Source organism: Eretmochelys imbricata, chromosome 3, assembly GCF_965152235.1.
Source record: "Eretmochelys imbricata isolate rEreImb1 chromosome 3, rEreImb1.hap1, whole genome shotgun sequence".
NCBI lineage: Eukaryota > Metazoa > Chordata > Testudines > Cheloniidae > Eretmochelys > Eretmochelys imbricata.
Window position 1 is genome coordinate 159,379,313 of NC_135574.1, and position 20,995 is coordinate 159,400,307.

General features: G+C 42.6%; 2 protein-coding genes across 3 annotated transcripts in view; one reads left to right on the plus strand and one right to left on the minus strand.

Annotated features, from left to right (window-relative positions):
• The window catches only part of TP53BP2 (tumor protein p53 binding protein 2), a 65,657-nt gene extending 52,779 nt beyond the window's left edge, over positions 1-12,878 (plus strand). For both annotated transcript variants that reach the window (XM_077813703.1, XM_077813704.1), the window contains exons 17-18: positions 2,119-2,318; positions 11,977-12,878. In XM_077813703.1, coding sequence (XP_077669829.1) covers positions 2,119-2,318; positions 11,977-12,018 — 242 coding nt within the window. In that variant the 3' untranslated portion in view covers positions 12,019-12,878. The remainder of the gene's footprint in view (positions 1-2,118; positions 2,319-11,976) is intronic.
• A 1,435-nt stretch (positions 12,879-14,313) lies between these two features.
• Positions 14,314-20,995, minus strand: part of CAPN2 (calpain 2) — a 56,321-nt gene continuing 49,639 nt past the window's right edge. Inside the window, exons 19-21 of the mRNA XM_077813705.1 lie at positions 19,512-19,628; positions 17,961-18,019; positions 14,314-15,383 (exon numbers count right to left, since the gene is read on the minus strand). Coding sequence (XP_077669831.1) covers positions 15,360-15,383; positions 17,961-18,019; positions 19,512-19,628 — 200 coding nt within the window. The 3' untranslated portion in view covers positions 14,314-15,359. The remainder of the gene's footprint in view (positions 15,384-17,960; positions 18,020-19,511; positions 19,629-20,995) is intronic.

The following is a 20,995-nucleotide window of genomic DNA, read 5'->3' on the forward strand; positions in this document are numbered from 1 at the left end:
AGGGCCTTAGTCTGAACACAAACCTTTCTTTAGCAGACATTGTTAAGGAATCTTGTGAAAGGTGAAATGGGTTTGGTAGAGTTATATTTGAAAGTTCTGACAAGGAATGGTGAGTCAGTAATACACGCACACGATACTGAGATGTATTAATGTTCTTGCCTGAAGCATGCGCCTATAGCTGTGTAAGGTCAGCCGTGCCCAGAGTGCCCTCCATTGGCAGACCACAGCATGACAGGTGTACCTGCCTCAGTTTCCCTCAGCTTTTCAGACATAGTCCAAAGCATCTTCCCAAACATAAATATAGCCTTTGGGGTGGAGAGAGGGAGTCACTTATTACAAAAGTCCCATGCACATAAATCCATAACAAAAGTCCCACCCCCATATAATGTAAAATTCCCCTAGCATGGTCCAAACAGTACATGCAACATACAGTCCCAGTGTCCCTCACCACATCCTAGCTCTCTCCAGTGCAGTCCTCTCTTGTCCTTGTACCAGGATAGCTGCCCCAGCCCTTCAAACTGGAGTGCATCCCTGCTCTTCCCATCAGGAACCCCCTCAGCTCTCTGCTGGGAGCCTCCTTGCCAGAGCAGCATCACTCACTCCTCATGACCCTCTCTCTCAGTTCCTCTGGGACCAGCTGTCTGGCCCTGGAGCTGTCAACAGGTAAACTCCTCCCCTGCCATCAGCCTTTGGTTCCAGCTCTCCAGCTTTGAGCCAGCAAGCAACTGCCTCTGCTCCTCCTCGTGCCATTGGCCCTGGCTCTCTGGTTTGGGGAAGTCAGCCAGCAAAACCTGCTTGGTGCTCTCCCTGCCTTCAGCCTTCCCCCAGGAATCACCTCCGGCTTCCTTCTGGGACAGTCCATGGTCTTCTGGTAGCGGTCACCTGCCTGTCCTGACTAAAGTAGTCTGCTGTGATTCACTGGTACTCTTTCCTAGCTTCCCTTCTGGACTTCCTTTCACTGGGTCCCTCCTGGATCCCAGAGTCTCCCAGTGCTGCCCCACCCTCTTAACTGGGAAATGGGGGCACCTGCTCTGGCACAGGGGAGCCAGGCCTACGTAATTTACTGGGGTTAACCTCCTGCTGACAGGCTCCTTTTGTGTAACTTGAGAGGCTTGTGCCATGGTTAACTTCCTGCCCTGCTGCGGTACACCACTATGCCTCAGCCCCCCCAGCTGTGCCCCAGAGGTACTTGTGTACTACACAAATGTTGTTCCAAATTAAAATCTCCCTCTGGGGTCTGGTTTATTACGTTTTTAAAAAGGAATTCAACCCTTCACCCTTGTATTCAAGCTCCCCACATCTTTTTGTCAGGGCTTCTGTGTAATCATGCTCCTGAGGTCCTGTCCCAGCTGCCTCTATGCCAGGAGCTCTGCTGGCCCTTCTCTGACATCCTGGCTCTACCCCAGTCAAACTGCCCCGCAGATTGCTGCAGAGAGACCCACACCAGCTCTTTCCTAGTCCCTGCTCTCTGAAATGTGCCTAGAGCTCATATCGTCACTGGAGTAGTCACCTGATTCCCATGTCACCTGTCCCTTCCCAGGTCATGTGATCTTTCATCATCTGCTTCACCATTCCTATCTGGGGGAACTTTGCTACCAGAATTCCATCTTTTCAAGGGCCAACAGGCACACTGGTTGTTCCTGTTCAAACACTGTAGGAAGCAATGGCTCTTTACATAAGCACTATTTTTTTAAGGAATACCTATCTCTGGACACTAGAGGTGTGTTGACTGAAACTACATAACCTGGATTATTGTTTGTTTTTTTTTGTTTAATGTTAAAATTAGTCTCCTCCCCCCCACTTTTGTTTTTTGACTTGCCCATTTCTTGGACTTGTCTATTCTATCTAGCTAATGCTTCTTGAGCATAATGTAAGTAGGCGATTACATATGTTTGAAATTGCCTGAAGTTTTCTAATGCGTCTTACTCCTTTAATAGTTTTCCAGGAACATGTTGTTTGGTTGCTGATAACTAGGTAGCTAACTTGATAGGAGTCATGACTTTCTTGTGCACATCCCTTGTTTGGCTGTCAGATATGGTACAACAGTTATTCCCAAGTGACCATGACATTGAGATCCAATTTAGGTTGAGCTGCTTTGTTCTGTCTTTCATGTTCCAGGAGTGCAGGAGAAAATGGGGATAATGAACAAAGGGGTGATCTACGCACTCTGGGATTATGACGCACAGAATGATGATGAGTTGCCCATGAAAGAAGGAGACTGCATGACAATACTACGCCGGGAAGATGAAGATGAAATTGAGTGGTGGTGGGCACGGCTAAATGACAAGGAAGGATACATACCACGCAACCTGCTTGGGGTGAGTTGCTCTTGATACTTAGTTAGTCCTGTGATCACTGAAGTACAAACTACATGTATGGAAAAGCAGTCATGTAACCGATATGTCAGTGTTGATTCTACATGCACATACAATCTTTTTTTACCAACTCAAAGATAATTACTAATTTGCAACTGAACAGGTGACTTACACCTGAAGCTCCATTTTGACCAAATGTTTTTCGGTTGCTATGGGGAAAGCAGGGGTTAGTGTTTTCTTTTCCAGAGTGATACTCTCTGGAAAAGGACATCTCAAATACAGCTATTTTATTAAGCATAGTCAACTGCAAATCTGACACTTGGTTTAAGGGTGTGGTCTATTTCTGCTCCCAGGAAGATCACTTATGGTGAGCCACCAGCCCTCCTGCCTATACTCTAAATGCGCATCTTGCATCTTCCCCTTTAATTATCCCTGGAGCGATCTCATAGGAAGGGGCATGCCACAATATTCTACAGTTAAAATAGTTCCAGTCTGAAAGAGAGAGATCATGCTGTCAAAAAAGCAAGACCTGTAAAGATTCTTATTGTCCTCCTTGTATTATTCAGTTAGTGTCAGCTGTCATGAAATCTCTTCTTCTAGAAACAGAAGAAAACAAATGACAATTCTCTAAGCACTGAAACTTCAGTAAATTATCTTTTAATCCGTACATTATGACAATTTAAGCCTTGCAGCATGCAATTTGAGAAGTATTGTTCTAATAAGAAATTGTCAGGTTGATGAGAATGAGATGTCGGTCCTGGGATGTGATTCACACATTTGCCTCCCGTAGATCAGAGGTGCCTCCGTTCTTATCAGTCTCTGCCTTCTAGGTTAACTCGTTTCCCCAAATGTATTCTATATTTTGAGGCTGGAAAAATACTACTTATAATTCTCTGCTGGTGCAGCAATTGTTGTATAAATGGAAGCATATCACAGAAATCCATGTTAAAGTGAGTTGTGCTGGTGATTTCATCCCACTCTGTTCTATTCTTTACAACATTTGTTAATGGGGAAATGGGGCAGATCTCTTTGAAACACATTTTCGTCTCTCTCCCTTCTCCCCCAGATTCCCAGAAATCTGTAGCAGATGGACACTTCTGTCTCTTCATTTAAAACTTCTCCCCATTAAGCTTTTCATCCATGTCCAGTATCCCTGCTACAGGAGATAATCCTTCAGTGCTGGCAGAACCTCTTAACTGCTCTGAATTTCAGCTGATTGATGCTTCAAAGAGGCTGTACCTCATACAGATAATCCATGCACACAAGCTGGCTAGGATTTCCAGAGGGAGTTTCACAAATGGATGGAAATGAAGACTGGATTCCTATGTCTTTCAGGACAGGCCTACTCATAATGTTTTAAAGTCTTCCTGACGTACCTCTTCTGCTTGGTCTAGTATTTTTTAGGAATATCTCTTCATGCTTCCAGTCTTTTCTCAAACAGCATTAATGCCTTAGAATCTGAAGGCTGAGTTTGTGGCAAACAGCCATAAAGGAAAAAGTCTGGTTATTACTGAATTTCCTGTTAGGCTATCTCTTCCCCACCTCCCAAGCGTGTGTGTGTGTGTGTGTGTGTGTGTGTGTGTGTGTGTTTACATTAAGATTTACATCAAAATAGCTCTCAATGGATAAAAGGCTTTTTACCTCAGTGTAGCTAATCCAACCTGGTGTTTGCTTTGACTGACTACATTGAAGTTAAACACACAGTTCCGTGTCTCCACTAAGATCTTACAGAGATAGCTATCTCGAAGTAAAAATGCACTTTTACCTTTGAAGACATAGCCTCCGAAAGGTAGAGTTCTGGAGTACAGGGTAACTAACGTTGCTGATCAAGCTTCGCTTTGCTCTTATACCAGTAGGAGTGGCCCTTCATATTATACGGTCACCTGGCAAAACACTCTTTTGCCAAACAGTGTTTCAACAAAACAGTTAGGATTTAATTTCTTGGCTGTGGTGTTCCTTTCCTACCATCCCATTCAGTGTTTGTTTAAAATGGGCTAAAGGAGAGAGGGATTTTATTTCAGCTACTGGTGAATGGAAGGGGAAGGAAGGAGACTAGTTTTTTCTTCATCCGTTCTAAAATCATTTTCCTCTTCTGGTGTGTTTTTCAAGGGGTAGAAGGGAGTGGGTGTGAGATTGGGTTTTGTAGGGGTTAGGGGAGATCCTTCCCTAAGAGCGGGCTAAAGAGAGTCGGTCTGGTGTTCCTAATTTTGTCTTCAGGAGATGAGTGGAGGAAGGCATGGCACCCTTCCTTTCCTCAGGATCTGTGTACTCAGCAGGAGAAGCAGAGTGAAACTGAATAGGCTTGTCTCACTTTCACTGTACCACCCCTGTGTATTAGCAACAGTTCAGGAACAGTCCTGGGTCTGGAAAAGGAAAGAGAGAAGGCAGCAGAGATGCAACATGCAAGGTCTGTGTATGTAGAGGGTTGTCCAGGGCAGTAATACTCAGCATGGCTACACTGGAAACTTCAAAGTGCTGTTGCGGGAATGCTCCTGCAACAGCGCTTTGACAGCACAGCTCCCAGCGCTCGGAGCCTGTTCACACTAGTGCTTTAAAGCGCTCTGACTTGCTGCACTCGGGGGGTGATTTTTCACACCCCTGAGTCAGCAAGTTTTCATAGATATTAAGGTCAGAAGGGACCACTGCGATCATCTAGTCCGACCTCCTGCACAACGCAGGCCACAGAATCTCACCCACCCACTCCTGCGATAAACTTCTCATCTACGTCTGAGCTATTGAAGTCCTCAAATCATGGTTTAAAGACTTCAAGGTGCAGAGAATCCTCCAGCAAGTTACCCATGCCCCATGCTACAGAGGAAGGCGAAAAACCTCCAGGGCCTCTTCCAATCTGCCCTGGAGGAAAATTCCTTCCCGACCCCAAATATGGTGATCAGCTAAACCCTGAGCATATTGGCAAGATTCATCAGCCAGATACCCAGGAAACAATTCTCTGTAGTAACTCAGATCCCACCCCATCTAACATCCCATCCCAGGCCATTGGGCCCATTTACCATGAATATTTAAAGATCAATTAATTGCCAAAATCATGTTATCCCATCATACCATCTCCTCCATAAACTTATCGAGTTTAATCTTAAAGCCAGATAGATCTTTTGCCCTCACTGCTTCCCTTGGAAAGCTATTCCAAAACTTCACTCCTCTGATGGTTAGAAAGCTTCGTCTAATTTCAAGTCTAAACTTCCCAATGACCAGTTTTATATCCATTTGTTCTTGTGTCCACATTGGTACTGAGCTTAAATAATTCCTCTCCCTCTCCGGTATTTATCCTCTGATATATTTAGAGAGAGCAATCATATCTCCCCTCAACCTTCTTTTAGTTAGGCTAAACAAGCCAAGCTCCTTGAGTCTCCTTTCATAAGACAAGTTTTCCATTCCTCGGATCATCCTAGTAGCCCTTCTCTGTACCTGTTCCAATTTGAATTCATCCTTAAACATGGGAGACCAGAACTGCATACAGTATTCCAGGTGAGGTCTCACCAGTGCCTTATATAACGGTACTAAAACCTCCTTATCTCTACTGGAAATACCTCGGCTGATGCATCCCAAGACCGCATTAGCTTTTCTCATGGCCATATCACATTGGCGGCTCATAGTCATCCTATGATTAACCAATACTCTAAGGTCCTTCTCCTCTGTTACTTCTAATTGATGTGTCCCCAGCTTATAACTAAAATTCTTGTTAATCCCTAAATGCATGACCTTACACTTCTCACAATTAAATTTCATCCTATTTACTATTACTACAGTGTACAAAGTCATCCAAATCTTCCTGTATGATATCCCAGTCTCTCTCTAAGTTGGCAATACCTCCCAGCTTTGTATCCTCCGCAAACTTTATTAGCACACTCCCACTTTTTGTGCCGAGGTCAGTAATAAAAAGATTGGTCCCAAAACTGATCCCTGAGGAACTCCACTGGTAACCTCCCTCCAGCCTGACAGTTCACCTTTCAGTAGGACCCACTGTAGTCTCCCTGTTAACCATTTCCTTATCCACCCACCGTTCAATTTTCGTATTGATCCCCACCTTTCCCATTTAACTAATTCCCCATGTGGCACGGTATCAAATGCCTTACTGAAATCTAGGTAAATTAGAGCCACTGCGTTTCCTTTGTCTAAAAAATCTGTTACTTTCTCAAAGAAGATCTACCTTTTGTAAAACCATGTTGTATTTTGTCCCATTTACCATTGACCTCAATGTCCTTAACTACTTTCTCCTTCAAAAATTTTTCCAAGACCTTGCATACTACAGATGTCAAACTAACAAGCCTGTAGTTACCCAGATCACTTTTTTTCCTTTCCTAAAAATAGGAACTATGTTGGCAATTCTCCAGTCATACGGTACGACCCCTGAGTTTACAGATTAATTAAAAATTCTTGCTAATGGGCTTGCAATTTCATGGGTCAATTCCTTTAATATTCTTGGATGAAGATTATCTGGGCCCCCCAATTTAGTCCCATTAAGCTGTTTGAGTTTCGCATCTACCTCCATATCCTCATTCCCATTTGTCATGCTACCATTATCCTGAAGATCCTCTTTAGCCTTATTAAAGACTGAGGCAAAGTATTCGTTTAGATATTGGGCCATGCCTAGATTATCCTTGACCTACACTCCAACCTCAGTGTTTAGCGGTCCCATTTCTTCTTTCTTTGTTTTCTTATTTATATGGCTATAGAACCTTTTACTATTGGTTTTAATTCCCTTTGCAAGGTCCAACTCTACTTGACTTTTAGCCTGTCTCACTTTATCCCTACATGTTCTGACCTCAATCAGATAGCTTTCCTTGCTGATCCCTCCCATCTTCCACTCCCTCTATGCTTTCTGCTTTTTCTTAATCACCTCTCTGAGATGCTTGCTCATCCAGCTTGGTCTACAACTCCTGCCTATGAATTTTTTCCCCTTTCTTGGGATGCAGGCTTCAGATAGCTTCTGCAGCTTTGACTTGAAGTTATCCCAGGCCTCCTGCCTTTCAATCCATAAATTCTTCAGTCCAATCCACTTGCCTAACTAATTTCCTTAATTTTTGAAAGTCAGCCCTTTTGAAGTCAAAAATCCTAGTCGCAGATTTATTTTTGTTTGTTCTTCCGTTCAGTCTGAACTGAATTAGCTCATGATCACTTGAACCAAGGTTGTCCCCTACAACCATTTCTTCTATGAGGTCCTCACTACTCACCAAAACCAAATCTAAAATGGCATCCCCTCTAGTCGGTTCAGCAACTACTTGATGAAGGAATCCATCAGCTATTGCATCTAGGAAAATCTGAGCCCTATTATTATTACTAGCACTCGTCCTCCAGTCTCTATCTGGGAAGTTAAAGTCTCCCATGATCACATTAGTATTTACTTCATTAAAAACATTAAAGAGGGCTCTATCCGTACCCAAATTAGATCCAAGCGGTCTATAGCACACCCCACGCACTATCACAGGAGAGGCTCTAGTAGTTTTCTTCCCCAGTGTGATTTTTGCCCAGACAGACTCTGTCTTATCCATTCCATCGCTTCTTATTTCTTTACATTCTACCTCATCATTGATATACAGTGCTACTCCACCACCTTTGCCTTTATTTCCGTCTTTCCTAAACAGCACATACCCTTCAATACCTGTAGCCCAGTCAAGACTACTATTCCACCATGTTTCTGTTGTCCCTATAATATCTGGTTTCACTTCCTGCACCAGTAGCTCTAGTTCCTCCATTTTGTTACCTAGGCTCCTCGCATTGGTGTACAAACACCTTAATTTTTGCTGTTTGGCCTCGCTCACATTCTGTACCCGATTAGGCACAGTCATTCTACAGCCAGTATAACCTATTAGACTGGTATCCACACTGCCCTTCCTCCTTATATCTATTCTCCTACCCACAGCTGTATCCTTTCTTTCTTCATTTTCTTCCCTCTCAATGCTAAAATCCAGCGTGGAGATTACCTGGACATCTCCCCCAGATTCCTAGTTTAAAGCTCTCTTAATCAGTTGTGCCAACCTCCATCCTAGAAGTCTATTTCCTTCCCTACTTGGATGAAGTCCATCCCGAGAGAACTGTCCTCTGTCCATGAATGCCTCCCAGTGGCCATACATCCCAAAGCCCTCTTTATAGCACCACTACCTAAGCCATCTGTTGATAGTCATAATCTTGTCACACCTTTGTTGCCCTTCTCCAGGAACAGGCAGAATCCCACTGAAGATCACCTGAGCCTGGATTTCCTTAAGTGTCTTCCCCAGCCTGGCATAGTCTTCCTTGATACGTTCCAGTGAGAATCTATTGGTATCATTTGTTCCCACATGAAGGACAATCAGTGGATTCTTTCTCGTTCCCTTTAAGATCCTTTTCAACCTCAGGTCCACATCCTGTATCTTAGCACCTGGAAGACAGCACACCCTTCTATTCTCTGGATCAGCTCTGGTTACAGGCCTGTCTCTTCTTCTCAGTAGAGAGTCCCCAATCACGTAGACCTGCCTTTTCCTGGTGACTGTGCTGTTCTCCAGTCTATCCCCTGTTCCCTCTGGCTGCAAGTTCTTTCCATTCCTATTCTCCCTTGTAATCCTCTTCAACCCACCCTGTATCGCCCCAGGAGGATATTGGTGTAGTCTCCATTGACTCTTCCCTTTTTCCTATAGGACTAGCTGCTCTTCTCTTCTTCCTTGCCCTTCCACCTTCAGTGACTACCTGCTGAGCCTCTCCTTCATTTTCCAACTCTACAAACCTATTCTTGAGCCCTATTTCTCCTTCACTAGCCCGTCTTTTCCTCTGCCTAGTTCTTTTAGTCACATGCTTCCAATGACCACTTTCCTCACCCAGCAGTCTCCCTTCAGAATTCCTCAGTCCTGCTTCCGTCTGCAAGTCTGAGCTTTTTCCCTTCAGATACCTTCAAAGGTCTTTGCTCAATAATCTGCTCGAACCCCTTTCTAAACTCAACCAGACTTTCCACCTGCATCTCCAAACCTCGGATCTTTTCCTCCATCAGCTCTATCAGACGGCATTTCATGCAGACAAAACTCTTACCAAGTACCCCCTCCAGTATCATGTACATACCGCAGCTTCCACATCCACTCATCTTCATCGTGTTTTCCACTACATGGGTCACTCCCACTGCTGCCTCTGTATCTGTCATGGCCTTCCCACCTAAATCCTGTTAATCTGGGAAACACAAACCACACCAAAACACCACCACCCACAGCAAAAATAAATCTCAAACAAACACCACAAGACAAACTCCCACTGAAACTCCCCTGTTTACAGCTCTGTTTGCTGGCTCCTGTGTCACGACAGCTGTCTGTTAGAGAGCTATAAAATGTAAGTGTAGCCAAGCCCGCAGACTGAGGCTCAGGAGTCGCAAGTGGCTCTTTGCAGCACATGATGATATTACTGTAATGATTTAATTATTGACCAATCAGGGTGCTTTTACTATGTTATTAACCAATTGGAAAGGCCATTTTTGCTGTGATTAAAATGATATATAATACATAAAAATAGTAAAGGAAACCATGAATTCACAGTACTGTGGCTCCTTTGGGTAATGTTGATTGCTAATTTGGCTCTGGGAACCACTGAGGTCTGAGTATCACTGGTCTAGGGGCATCAGGATTAAGAGACATCCCTGATCAGTTTTGGATGGGCATGCTGTTCATGCCAAGCTGTGGGGACAGAGAGGGAGCACTCCATGAAGTAGCAGCTCTGCAAAAGACTCCACTGCTTCTGGGGGCATTTGGAGAAGAGGTCAGGAACAGAAACTAAATGTCTCTCCTCCTCCAGTGGAAGGACTGTGCCTGTGGCGATACTGCAGGGATTGTTTCCCCTCCAAGGCTGAGCAAGAGCACAGGTGTGAGAACACGAGAAACCTCTGTTCTCCTGTGACAGTTTAAAACCTGTAAAGCAATAAACCTTTGGAAGCTTCTTAGCTATTTTGAGCCTCACCACAGTGGAATTCCTGTCGCCTTCTCTGGAAGGACTAGAAGACCCAGAATTAAACATGCTAGCCATTAAAGTTTTGGAGCTGCCTATTCAGTCTTCAGTCGATTAAGTATTCATAGGGCTTGTCTACACTACTGAGCGGGGTCGATCTAAGATGCACAACTTAAACTACATGAATAGCGTAGCTGAAGTCGACGTGCTTAGATCTACTTACCACGGTGTCTTCACGGCGGTAAGTTGACAGCTGACGCTCTCCTGTCGAGTCCGCTTGCGCTTCTTGATCTGGTGGAGTACCGGAGTCGACAGGAGAGTGCTCAGCAGTCGATTATTGCGTCTATACTAGACGCAATAAATCGATCCCCGCTGGATCGATTGCTGCCCACCGATCCAGTGAGTAGTGTAGACAAGCCCATAACTAAATGATACTTCGTTAGCCTCTGAGAAAAGTGCTTGGACGCTGCAAACATCCGTGGCATTGCCTGAAACTCAGGTCTAGGTGTTTAGCCCGGAGAGATTGATTCAGTAGTTTGACACATTCTTTCTCATTTCTATGATATCACAGCTGCTTTCCCCTTTGAGGTTAAGTGCATTCGGTGAGTCTAGGATTAATGATCATCTGCTTCAATACTTTCTGTCTGGAAGATTATTCTTGCCAGCCATGTTAGTGAAACTTACAGGCTATGTGAGAACTCTGCTGAATCCTATGTGAATGGCAAGATAGTGGCTACAAGTCTTCAAACCCTAATTATAATACAGATGTTGACTCTGTCTGTGCAAAACGGAAACACTTTGGGCAATGTCAGATTTTTAATGGACTTGATCTGTTGGTAGCTTTTAATATCTGATTTCATATCTCTGCTGATGGTGAAAAATGACCAAATGGATTTGAGTTCTGGTGGCTGTCTACAGTTCTTCTCTTCAGAAGCAATTTACTGACTGTGATAGGAACTTGCTGTATTCAAACACTGAGACACTGTTTGATACATATGGATATGTGATTGGTTTGGATTGTGGAAGATCTTAAACCTGTTTTGGGGCCTGGCATTTAAAGGGGTGTTGACCAATATTCAGTGATCAAAGCAGGGAAAATGTCATACTGACTGTCTTCACAGAACCAGACAATCGGTAGCGATTATCTATAACATATGGGTAGATTTTTGTTTTCTTCTTTTTTCAGATTACCTGTTGCTAGTCAAAAGCTGTTCGATATGCACCGAGATGAATGAAATCAAATAGACTGTAGACCCTGATCTCTCCTTTTGTTTATCAAATATAATAGAAATACCTTCTAAAGCTCACTGCACAGTAGAGATCACTTATTGCACGACAGCCTATCTGAATAGGGCTGAATGTTCCTAAGGGCTTAGATAATTTAGAATTGCTTGCTTTTCAATGTATTGCTTTTGACATTCCTATTACTCTGCTACGGAGTTGTCACAGTTGATACATCCCTGTGATATTTTTATGCTTGCCTGGAGAAAGTTTAAAAAAAAAATCTTTGCAATTGCTACTTTTTTTTTTTTTTTTTTTTAAAGTTGCCTCTGTGGGAATTTTATGTAAGTACTCTTTGTCACCGAAGATGATGTGTGTATATAATTAGACACCAGTGGCTCGTGGTATTCATGATAGAAATTCTTGTCTACATTTACTTTCCTTAAATTTAAGAATTGCTGCCCCATTATACTCTTTTTTTAACATTTTTAAAATCTTTTTTCTTCCTTTTTCTCCCCCACAGCTGTACCCAAGAATTAAACCAAGGCAAAGAAGCTTGGCATGAAATTGCACAGACTCCTGAGTCATGAAGTTCTGATCATGGGTGATTTATCACTTCTATAAAAGAAATCATTCATTTTGTGTTAGTTCCAATTTCATGAGACTTATGTTAATAACAATGTAACTTGAAAGCAATGAAGAATGTGCTTGAAAACAAATGAAGGATCAATGGATTCACAAATGGAGGAGGGCATTCCATGAGCTGAAATGCTGCTTACAAGCAAATGACGCTGTGCTACATCTGGCCTAAGCAAGCCTAATGTTCAACTAGTGCCCACTCTGCTTTTCCAAATGACACATACATACATACATACATACATACATACATACATACATACAGGAACAGAATTCACTTTTTTTTTTTTTTTTTAATTTCGAGCATCATATGCAATCAACTTTTCAATTACTCAGTGAGGGAGTTCATGTTCCACACAACTGGCTTTCTCCAAATCTGTTTTTGGCTTTGTTCCTAGTGGAGGAAATTAGTCATCTGAGCTACCCACAAAGTACCCAAAAGCACATTTCTGTAAGCAGAGTATTTGTTAAAGTAGCTGAGTTAAAGTTTTGAAGATAAAACAGTGCGTCTAACAGTGAAGAACTTTTGACCAGTCCATTGAGCAATAACTATAAAATGCTGTAGCATCTTAGGAATTCCATGTATTCAAAATACTTTGTGCTATATCAGAGGTAATGTAGTTTTAGAATCTGTTTGTACAAAAAAAAAAAATCCTGTATTTATTGTCTCTTTTTGTAACTGAAAATTAAGCGTAGAAACTTTCTGTAGCCTTTAAAACTTACAAACTTTGTTATGTGTTTTTTATTTTTTGTTAATTGTGATATGATTAAAATGGTGTCTCCTCTGAAGATTTAATTCTTTGGCATTTCATGTCCAACTCTATCCATGACATCTGCATTAGCATGTCACTGAGAAATCTCAACCTGCTATGCAGATACATAAACACAATACATTATAACATCCTGGAATATGCCAGTATTCAACTATTACAGTATCAGTGTGGAAAACATTCTTTGACTTATAACTTTCATCTAACCTGCTATGCAGCCATATCCGTTGTTAGTTCTAGGAATAACATGAAGGTTATAAGTGACTGCTAGATCTTCTTAAGTAAATTTAATTACTCTATACAGATATATTTTTTAAATGGAAAGTTTTATAGCAGAAGAATTACTTCTAACTAGCCTTTTCCACTAGGATAATCTTATAGGTGATATTACTGTACTATTCATAGCTTTGTTAAAGACATGTCAATAAAACTTGAGGTTCAATAACCTTTCCTTGTAGGAAAGGAGTCTGAGTCCATGAATTTCCTGGACAATCACTACAATCTACAAATACAAACTGAAAAAGTTATCTGACCCCCACTCTGCAGTGTGATCTTTCTACTCCAGCTCAGGATTTGGGAATTGTACTGTATATGGCTTTGTGAATGTGTGATCTCTCATTAGATCTGGTGAAAAGGGTTGTCAGACTGACATGAACATGTGGAACTGGATAGCTCAGGGGATTGGCAGTGGGCAAAAGTGCTTGTAACTTCTAGGACCAACGTAGTTTAGCAATGATGTATAGTAACCATTTACCTAGTTTGAGCAATGAGCTTAATTGTTCAAACCAGTGAGCTGATGCATGGCTGCATGCTGAACAAAAGATGCAAGTAACAGAGGCCCTGCTGGAATCCTTGGTAGGCAAGAATATCAAACCTACTGCCCATCTGGGCCTGGGTTGCTGCTGTCAGACCCTTGCTGGATAAATAGGAGTGCTATTGCCCAGCTGAAAAGACCTACCAACACATGGGGCCTTGCAGTAGGAAGGCCATGCTCAGCAGTGGAGCAAAGACTTTTACCATGCACAAGCAAAAGCTCTACCACCACACAATTCCTCAGAAGTTTAGATGATAGTAAATGCAACTTGGTCATGAAATTGAAGTCTGTTAATGTTCATAATCTCATGCTTATGCTTTTAATAGGGGGCCATGTACATGTATTGGATACTTGGTAATTTCATGCCTTCGGTATGCAGTGTAGTACTTTATAGATGCCTTTCCTGTATCTCAATTATCAGCATTGCTTTCTACAGCAGACTTAAAAGAACATGTAACCTGTGATTATGCAACAAATACACAGCATATAGAAACATGTTGCAGTGAACCTAAGATTGTGTCCCCTGCTGTCCCCCCAAAAAATTATTCTGTTGACAGTCAGGGCTTTATGCACCCAACTGATCCCCATTATAAAGAAACACCTTCCAGCTGGACCAGGCCTGAATTGTCTTTATTTCTATTGTTGCCTTCACTTCTCCCAGCTACTTATTCAAATAATGTTACATTCATTACATTACATTCATTTTATAAGGTTTAAGGGGTTTTATTATTTTTATAATTCATAACCAGTGATGTTCCCTACCATACATGGCAGCATTTGTTCCCCCTTGAAGTCTTTGGCTGATGACACAGATCTTACTGGTAGCAATCCTCTTGCATGGGGATCAAATATCAGACTAATAAGATCTTGTCCTCTCTTACGTGTATGGTTTCCTGCTGGTCAAACTGCCATAAACTACTTAATCCAATCCTTCAAAATACGGTTAACCCAAAGAATGCTATGGTTTTCATGTATGAAACAGGATTACCAATGCATTTAAGGGCTAGCAAGATTGCAATAGGAAGTTTATTCAGTGTGTTGCTTATTTAAAAGGCAACATTGGCCATATTTAAAAGGGAATATTGCTCTAATTTTAAAAGGAATAGTTCTTCTAATAGGTAAAAAACTGAAGGGCAATGGGCCCCTACTGCTTTCTCTATTCAGACCTCCCACTTACCTCTCTTTTTTTTTTTTTTTTTTTTTTAAATAAGATAGCCACTATTCATTCCCAGGCAGCTTAAAAATGCCAACAAACTACAAACTTCACTTCCTTCTAATTTACAGTGAAAACTGCTGTTCCTCAGAAGTCACATTTAACTGCACTTTAAATATCTTCCTGATTAAATGTAAAACAGATCAATTAAGCAAAATTGTCAAAAATAGAACTGAAGAATTATATACAAAAGTAGAGCTTTCACCCTGAACTTATAAAGGTAGTTAAAAATATCCAGTCTGTGTATATATAATGAGACTGCAAGCTTTTGTATCGTTGGAGTTTTGGTTTTTCAGGTACTTCAAAATATTCTACCCATCCCCTCCTACACACTAGTTTAAACATCTCCATTTAAAAATGTAAGGAACAGGTTGATGTTGGGATACAGTGGGGTCAGGTTATTGCAAGTTGTATGAACATTTTTGCATTATCTTGATTCCATGAGATGTCTTCAGCTGAGGTCAGTTATTGCTTCAAATGCTAGTAAAACACAACCACTAGTGGAGAGAAGGAAAAACATGAATTAAGGGCTGTCCTCATCTACCGTAAAACATAAAGCACAATGCAAGTTTAGCAAGATGTATATCAACAAGTTCTTGAGATGATGCAGTCTGGACAAGAACATATTTAGTGCAAAGAAGGAAAATCTATTCCTGTAGAATGGTGGTTCTCGAAGTCGGTACACTGCTTGTTCAGGGAAAGCCCCTGGCAGGCCGGGCCTGTTTGTTTACCTGCCGTGTCCACAGGTTAGGCCAATCGCAGCTCCCACTGACCGCAGTTTGCTGCTCCAAGACAACAGGGGCTGCAAAAAGCTGCCCAGGCCAAGGGACGTGCTGGCCGCCCTTCTCATAGCTCTCATTGGCCTGGAGCGGCGCACCATGGTTAGTGGGAGCTGCAATTGGCCGAACCTGCAGACACAGTAGGTAAACAAACTGGCCCGGCCTGCCAGGGGCTTTCCCTGAACAAGCAGCGGACTGGCTTTGAGAACCACTGCTATGGAAGACATTGTGGGATGTTTCCTGAACGCCTTACATTTGTAGACTTTTTGTTTAGGTTACAAATGCATATGAAATGTAGAACAAATGTTATCAGTTGCATCCTTGTGCAGTGAACTGCCTGAAATGTTCCTGTCACATTTTAAGGTCTGAATTGTAAACACCTTTTAAAATTAACCAACTTCAGCTATTCTCTTATAGTAATGTAACCTGATTTTGTCACCAGAAGATAACAACCTTACTCCAAGTAGCATTCAAATTACTTGGAGCAACACGAGCTTATCTCATACACTGAGGACTTGTCTCTGCAGGGACATTAAGATGAATTAACTAAAGCTGTGAAGTACATTAAACCCATGTGTGCACTCTCATTCAGAAGTAAAGTGGCCTTAGTTTACATTAGCTGAATCCCCTTTGAAGGAGAATAGAAGTGGTAGAGGATACAATTATAGGGGTGGAGGCATGAGAGGACTTTGGGAAGATGGAATGCACAATGACCTACTATTGATGGGAAAACTAGGAAATAGGAGAACTAGTACTCCTGGGGAATTCTGCACTACTGCACACATGCATAATTAATTATCTGTGCATATTTTTAATTTTTTGGGCAGAAGAAAGTCTTTGCTGAAATGTTGCTGCAGTTCTGCCTTTTGCCCACCAGAAGGTGTTGTGGCGCTAGAACAAAGCAGCAGCTCCCAGCCATCTAGGGAAGAGAAAAAGCCTGCCTTCTTTGCAGCACCGGCCAGGCCAGGAGACTGGGGCTATGGGGAAACAGACAGCGTGGGGCTGATGGGGGCAGGGGGTTGTAAGATGGGCTCATAAGGGCTAGTGGTGGGAGGACAAAAAGGGGCAGAGGCTGAATGGGAGTGGAGGCGCAGGGCCACATGGTGATTGGGAGGGGGTGCAGAGCTACATAGAGACAGAGGGAGGGGGTACAGGAGTACAGAGCCACATGGGCTTGGGGGGAATGGGTATCTGAGTGGGATGGAAGGACACTAAGGACAGGGGGTGCAGGAACACATGGGGATGGGAAGATGTGCCTGACTGGGAGAGGCTAGGAGGTCAGCCAGAGTCTGCATGGGGGAAGCTCCATAACAATCCCCCCCCCCCAAAAAAAAAAAAAAAAGAAAAAAAAAAACCTGTTCCATACTTTTCCCACCCATACCCAACAACCCTCCAAGTTCATAGCCAGGTTCCTTCCCAGCAATTTACTTCCCTCTCCCTCAGCTCCTCCGTTACCCCTGACTCCCCCAAGCCTTTGCACTGCTTCTGAGGGCTGAGGGAAATAAGGTTCTGTATTGTAGTTCAAATGCATTAGTATTCAGAGTTCTGTATTAATATACCTAGTAAGGAATCTATTTGTCAAAAAACATATTCTTAATCTTTTTTGTTGTCTGTATTGTTACAGACATACTTGCCCACAGGTATTTTGAAATAAATGACCAAAAATAATTGAAACTGGTGTGACTATATTGTTATTTTGACAAATAAAATATGCAGAATTTTGCAGATTTGTAAAATATTGTGCACATAATTTTTAATTGTTTGTTGAATATTTTTGGCACAGAGTTGCCCCAGGAGTAAACTAGGCAGGCTGCAATTGAAATTCATCCCAGTAAAATAGAAGGTTATTTAACTAAGTATAGGTGCTGGAACTAGGGATGCTGGGGGTGTTGCCTCATGCCCTGGCTTGAAGTGGTTTCCACTATATACAGGATTTAAAGTTTGGTTCAATGGCTCTCTGCACCCCCACTCTACAAATTGTTCCAGCATCCCTGACTGGAAGAGGCCAATGTGAGCAAGTAGAGAGTGATATAAATGGATTAGAGAGAGATTTACCTTCTTTAATCACATGCACAAAGAACTCTCGACACAGAAGATACCAAAATCTTTCTTGTGCTTAGATTCCCAACTCTGTGTGAAACTGGCACACTAGAGAGTGCATCAACCATCCCAAATGTATAGATCCTGTACTACCAGGGGAAACAGCTTTTAGAACCGAACGAGCATTTTTCTCCTAAACCATCTCAGCAAGCCACAGATCTGTGCTGTTGATCCCAAGCAGACTTATTAACTTACAGTGATAAGGTTCATCTCCACTGTTCCACTTTTCTCAACATCCAGTTTCTTAAATATTTCTGTCACAGAGAAGAGAGAAATAAGATGTGTGTATGAAGAAAGCCGTGGGAACCGGAAGCTGAATCTCGACTATGTCTCAACTATGAATGTTTAAATCTGAGACAAAGGGACAAATTTAGGGTTTGAAAACAACCTTTTAGAAAACCAAACCGAGAGAAATCTCATGAAAGCTGCTTCCTTTTTTTTTTTTTAAATAGTCCACTATTTACAGCAAAAACAGAGCAGCTTTGTCCTAGTGCATGAAAACTAGCGGCTGCTTAGTTCAAGCTGAGTGAAATGAAAAAAATAAACAAGCAACATAAAGACTGTAATGTTAAATTGTTTGAAAAATTATTTTAATGGTCCATCATACGGTTAGAACACTGGTAAGGAGAGTTGTCTGTGAAAATAAGTATTCTTTTAAAGCTGTTGCAAACTGAAGTGCTTTCTATTTTTGTCACGTTAGCACTGGAGGTGCCATTCACAAGGGGGATGTAGGTGCCCAGCTGCCACTTTAGGCCACATAACGCCAACGTTTAACCACCACTGGCATTCAGAAAACCAGAACTCAGCTGCCGCTTAACCCTGGAGGCTCCTAAAGTCCCATGCTGTCTAAGTGGTAAGTTCCTATGGCGCCTAAATTGCTGCTGGTGAGCCTGTGCAAAATCAGGTAAATCCTGACACCACTGAGCAGCTGGATGCCTCACTCAGGCTTAAGTCCCACAAGAATTCACAAGCTAGGTATTCTCACACCTGTCTCGCCTGCAGGGCCTGATTCAGTAGGCATCCTCCCACTGGCACCTAAGAGCACTCCTACTGGATTGAGTCCCGCACAAAACACAGTGGAGGTGGTGCCTCCCCGCATCCAAAAGCTCAGTGGTTAAAGCATTCATCCAAGAGGTGGAGACCAGGGATAAAATTTTCACTCTGGCTGGTTCATGGCTGGTATTCAAACCCTGGTCTTCCCCCTACCAGCTGCAACCACTGACTAAAGAGTCATTCTCATGCTCTCTGGCCGAATGACTAAAAGTATTTCATAACAAGTAGAACAATTTCAACAGGTGAGACTGACAGATCCCACTCAGCATGCTGGCTTCTGTAAATCCCGTTTTTAGGCACCTAATTCTCCCCCTGCATTGTATGGGAAGCCTGGACAACTCACTTAGGGTTGTGAATTCCACTAGGCAGCGGGACAGCTAGATGTTAAACAGTTTAATGCCTAAATCCCCCTTATGAATCTAGTTTTTGGCCGTGGGGTGTAACTAAAGCCTGTAACAAAATGTTTTAAGCCCAATCCTGCAGTCTGATCTATGCAGACAGATCCTTGCACCCCTGGGGAAAGTACAACTGTCTTTCTGCGCAGATCAGAATGTAGGATTGGAATCTCGGCTTGTCTCTAATTTATTCTGGTGCAAAGCCAGGAGCCTTGTGTTAGAATAAGCCTGGACCTTATACAATGCAGCAAGGTGAGGGGCTGCTCACAATGTGAAGATTTATTAAGAACATACTTACTGAACAAAGTTTCCAGCCGAATCAAGCACCTGACAAAATTATCAAAGTCAATGATAAGCTGCTCATCTGCGAAACGAGCCACAATGACTTGGTGCAGCTGGCAAGTCAGCTTGAACCCTACAGGGCAAAATAAAAGGTGAAAACATTTGGCCACCTAATAATGCAATCAGGTGTTGGTGAAATAGCAGGAGCAATGTGTATGTTTTTGTTTAAAAAAAAAAAGTTGTTTTAAGATCACAAAGTCTTTGCAAACTGGGAGCAATGTTGGAAAATTTTCATATCTATATTGGCTACTTGGTGACATCTGTGTGTCTAGTTTTCAAATTGCTTTTTTAACTATTGAGCTGGTTGGTTATGATGGGTTCCTTTGTTTTTCTGTGGGCATTTCTAAGTTGTTTGGTATTAGTGCTGATTGGCTGAGCCGACTCCATGTACTCAGGAGGACTAGCAGAACTTAATTTGATTCACTGTCTTAGAGGGAGTGGCTGTCTTCTGTGGACCAGTCAGAGAAAAATGGTTGATGGTAAGGAGCAGCTCTGTACTGTAGTAAGTGTGGGCTGTGTCTTACCCAAAGACCATTCAGAATTTGAGGGGCACAGAACTGCTGTCTACTGGTCCCAAGACCCCCAAAGGGAAAGCAGTCTTTCCACCAAGGAAGCCAAACAGTGATATCTGATCTTACCCACACAAACACAACAGCAGGTGGGGATGATTAGGGGTTGTTCTAGGAGGGTTCAGGTGGGATTGTTGGTAGAACCCATGGCTTTGCAACCTTGTGAACCTCTCCAGCAGTTTAGATAAGCATTCAAACTCTGACTCTTGAGACTAGCCCATCCATAGCTGAATATGTACTTTCACTCTATTGAAGCTGGTTTACAGTGTAATTTTGCTGTGCTGATGCTGGTTTCCAGCACCCAGCTGTGGTATGGAGATCTTCAGTGGATGTTATGCTTTTATGAGGAGCTTTGTCTGGGTGCCAGTTCATTCTGGGCTTGTGTATTTTATTCCCCTTGTAGGCATTGTGCAATGGACATAAGAATCCAGTGTACAGCGCACTGGACTGGGTCTCAGGAGACCTGTCCTCTATTCCCAGCTCTGCCACTGACCTGCCGGGTGACCTTGGGCAAGTCACTTTCCCTTTCTATGCCTCTGTTTCCCCCTCTGTAAAATGGGGATAATGATATTGACATCTGTACTAAAGCATTTTGAGATCTACTGATGAAAAGTGCTATAGAAGAGCTTAGTATTATTATTTAATGGTGATTCATCAGAGGAGGTGCTTGCATTGATTGCCTCCTCTTCATGGGCAACCTGGCCAACTCTATCACTGAAGGAAGTCAGCCTGTGGATCCTGGTTGTTAAGGGCCTTCTCATCATCCTACTGTGCCAGGTCCTAAGTGAGAATAGCCCCAAACAGGAAGCCACTCATCTGGGCCACTTTTAATGTGCCTCAATTGCTGAGTATAGCCAGATATCATGGCCAA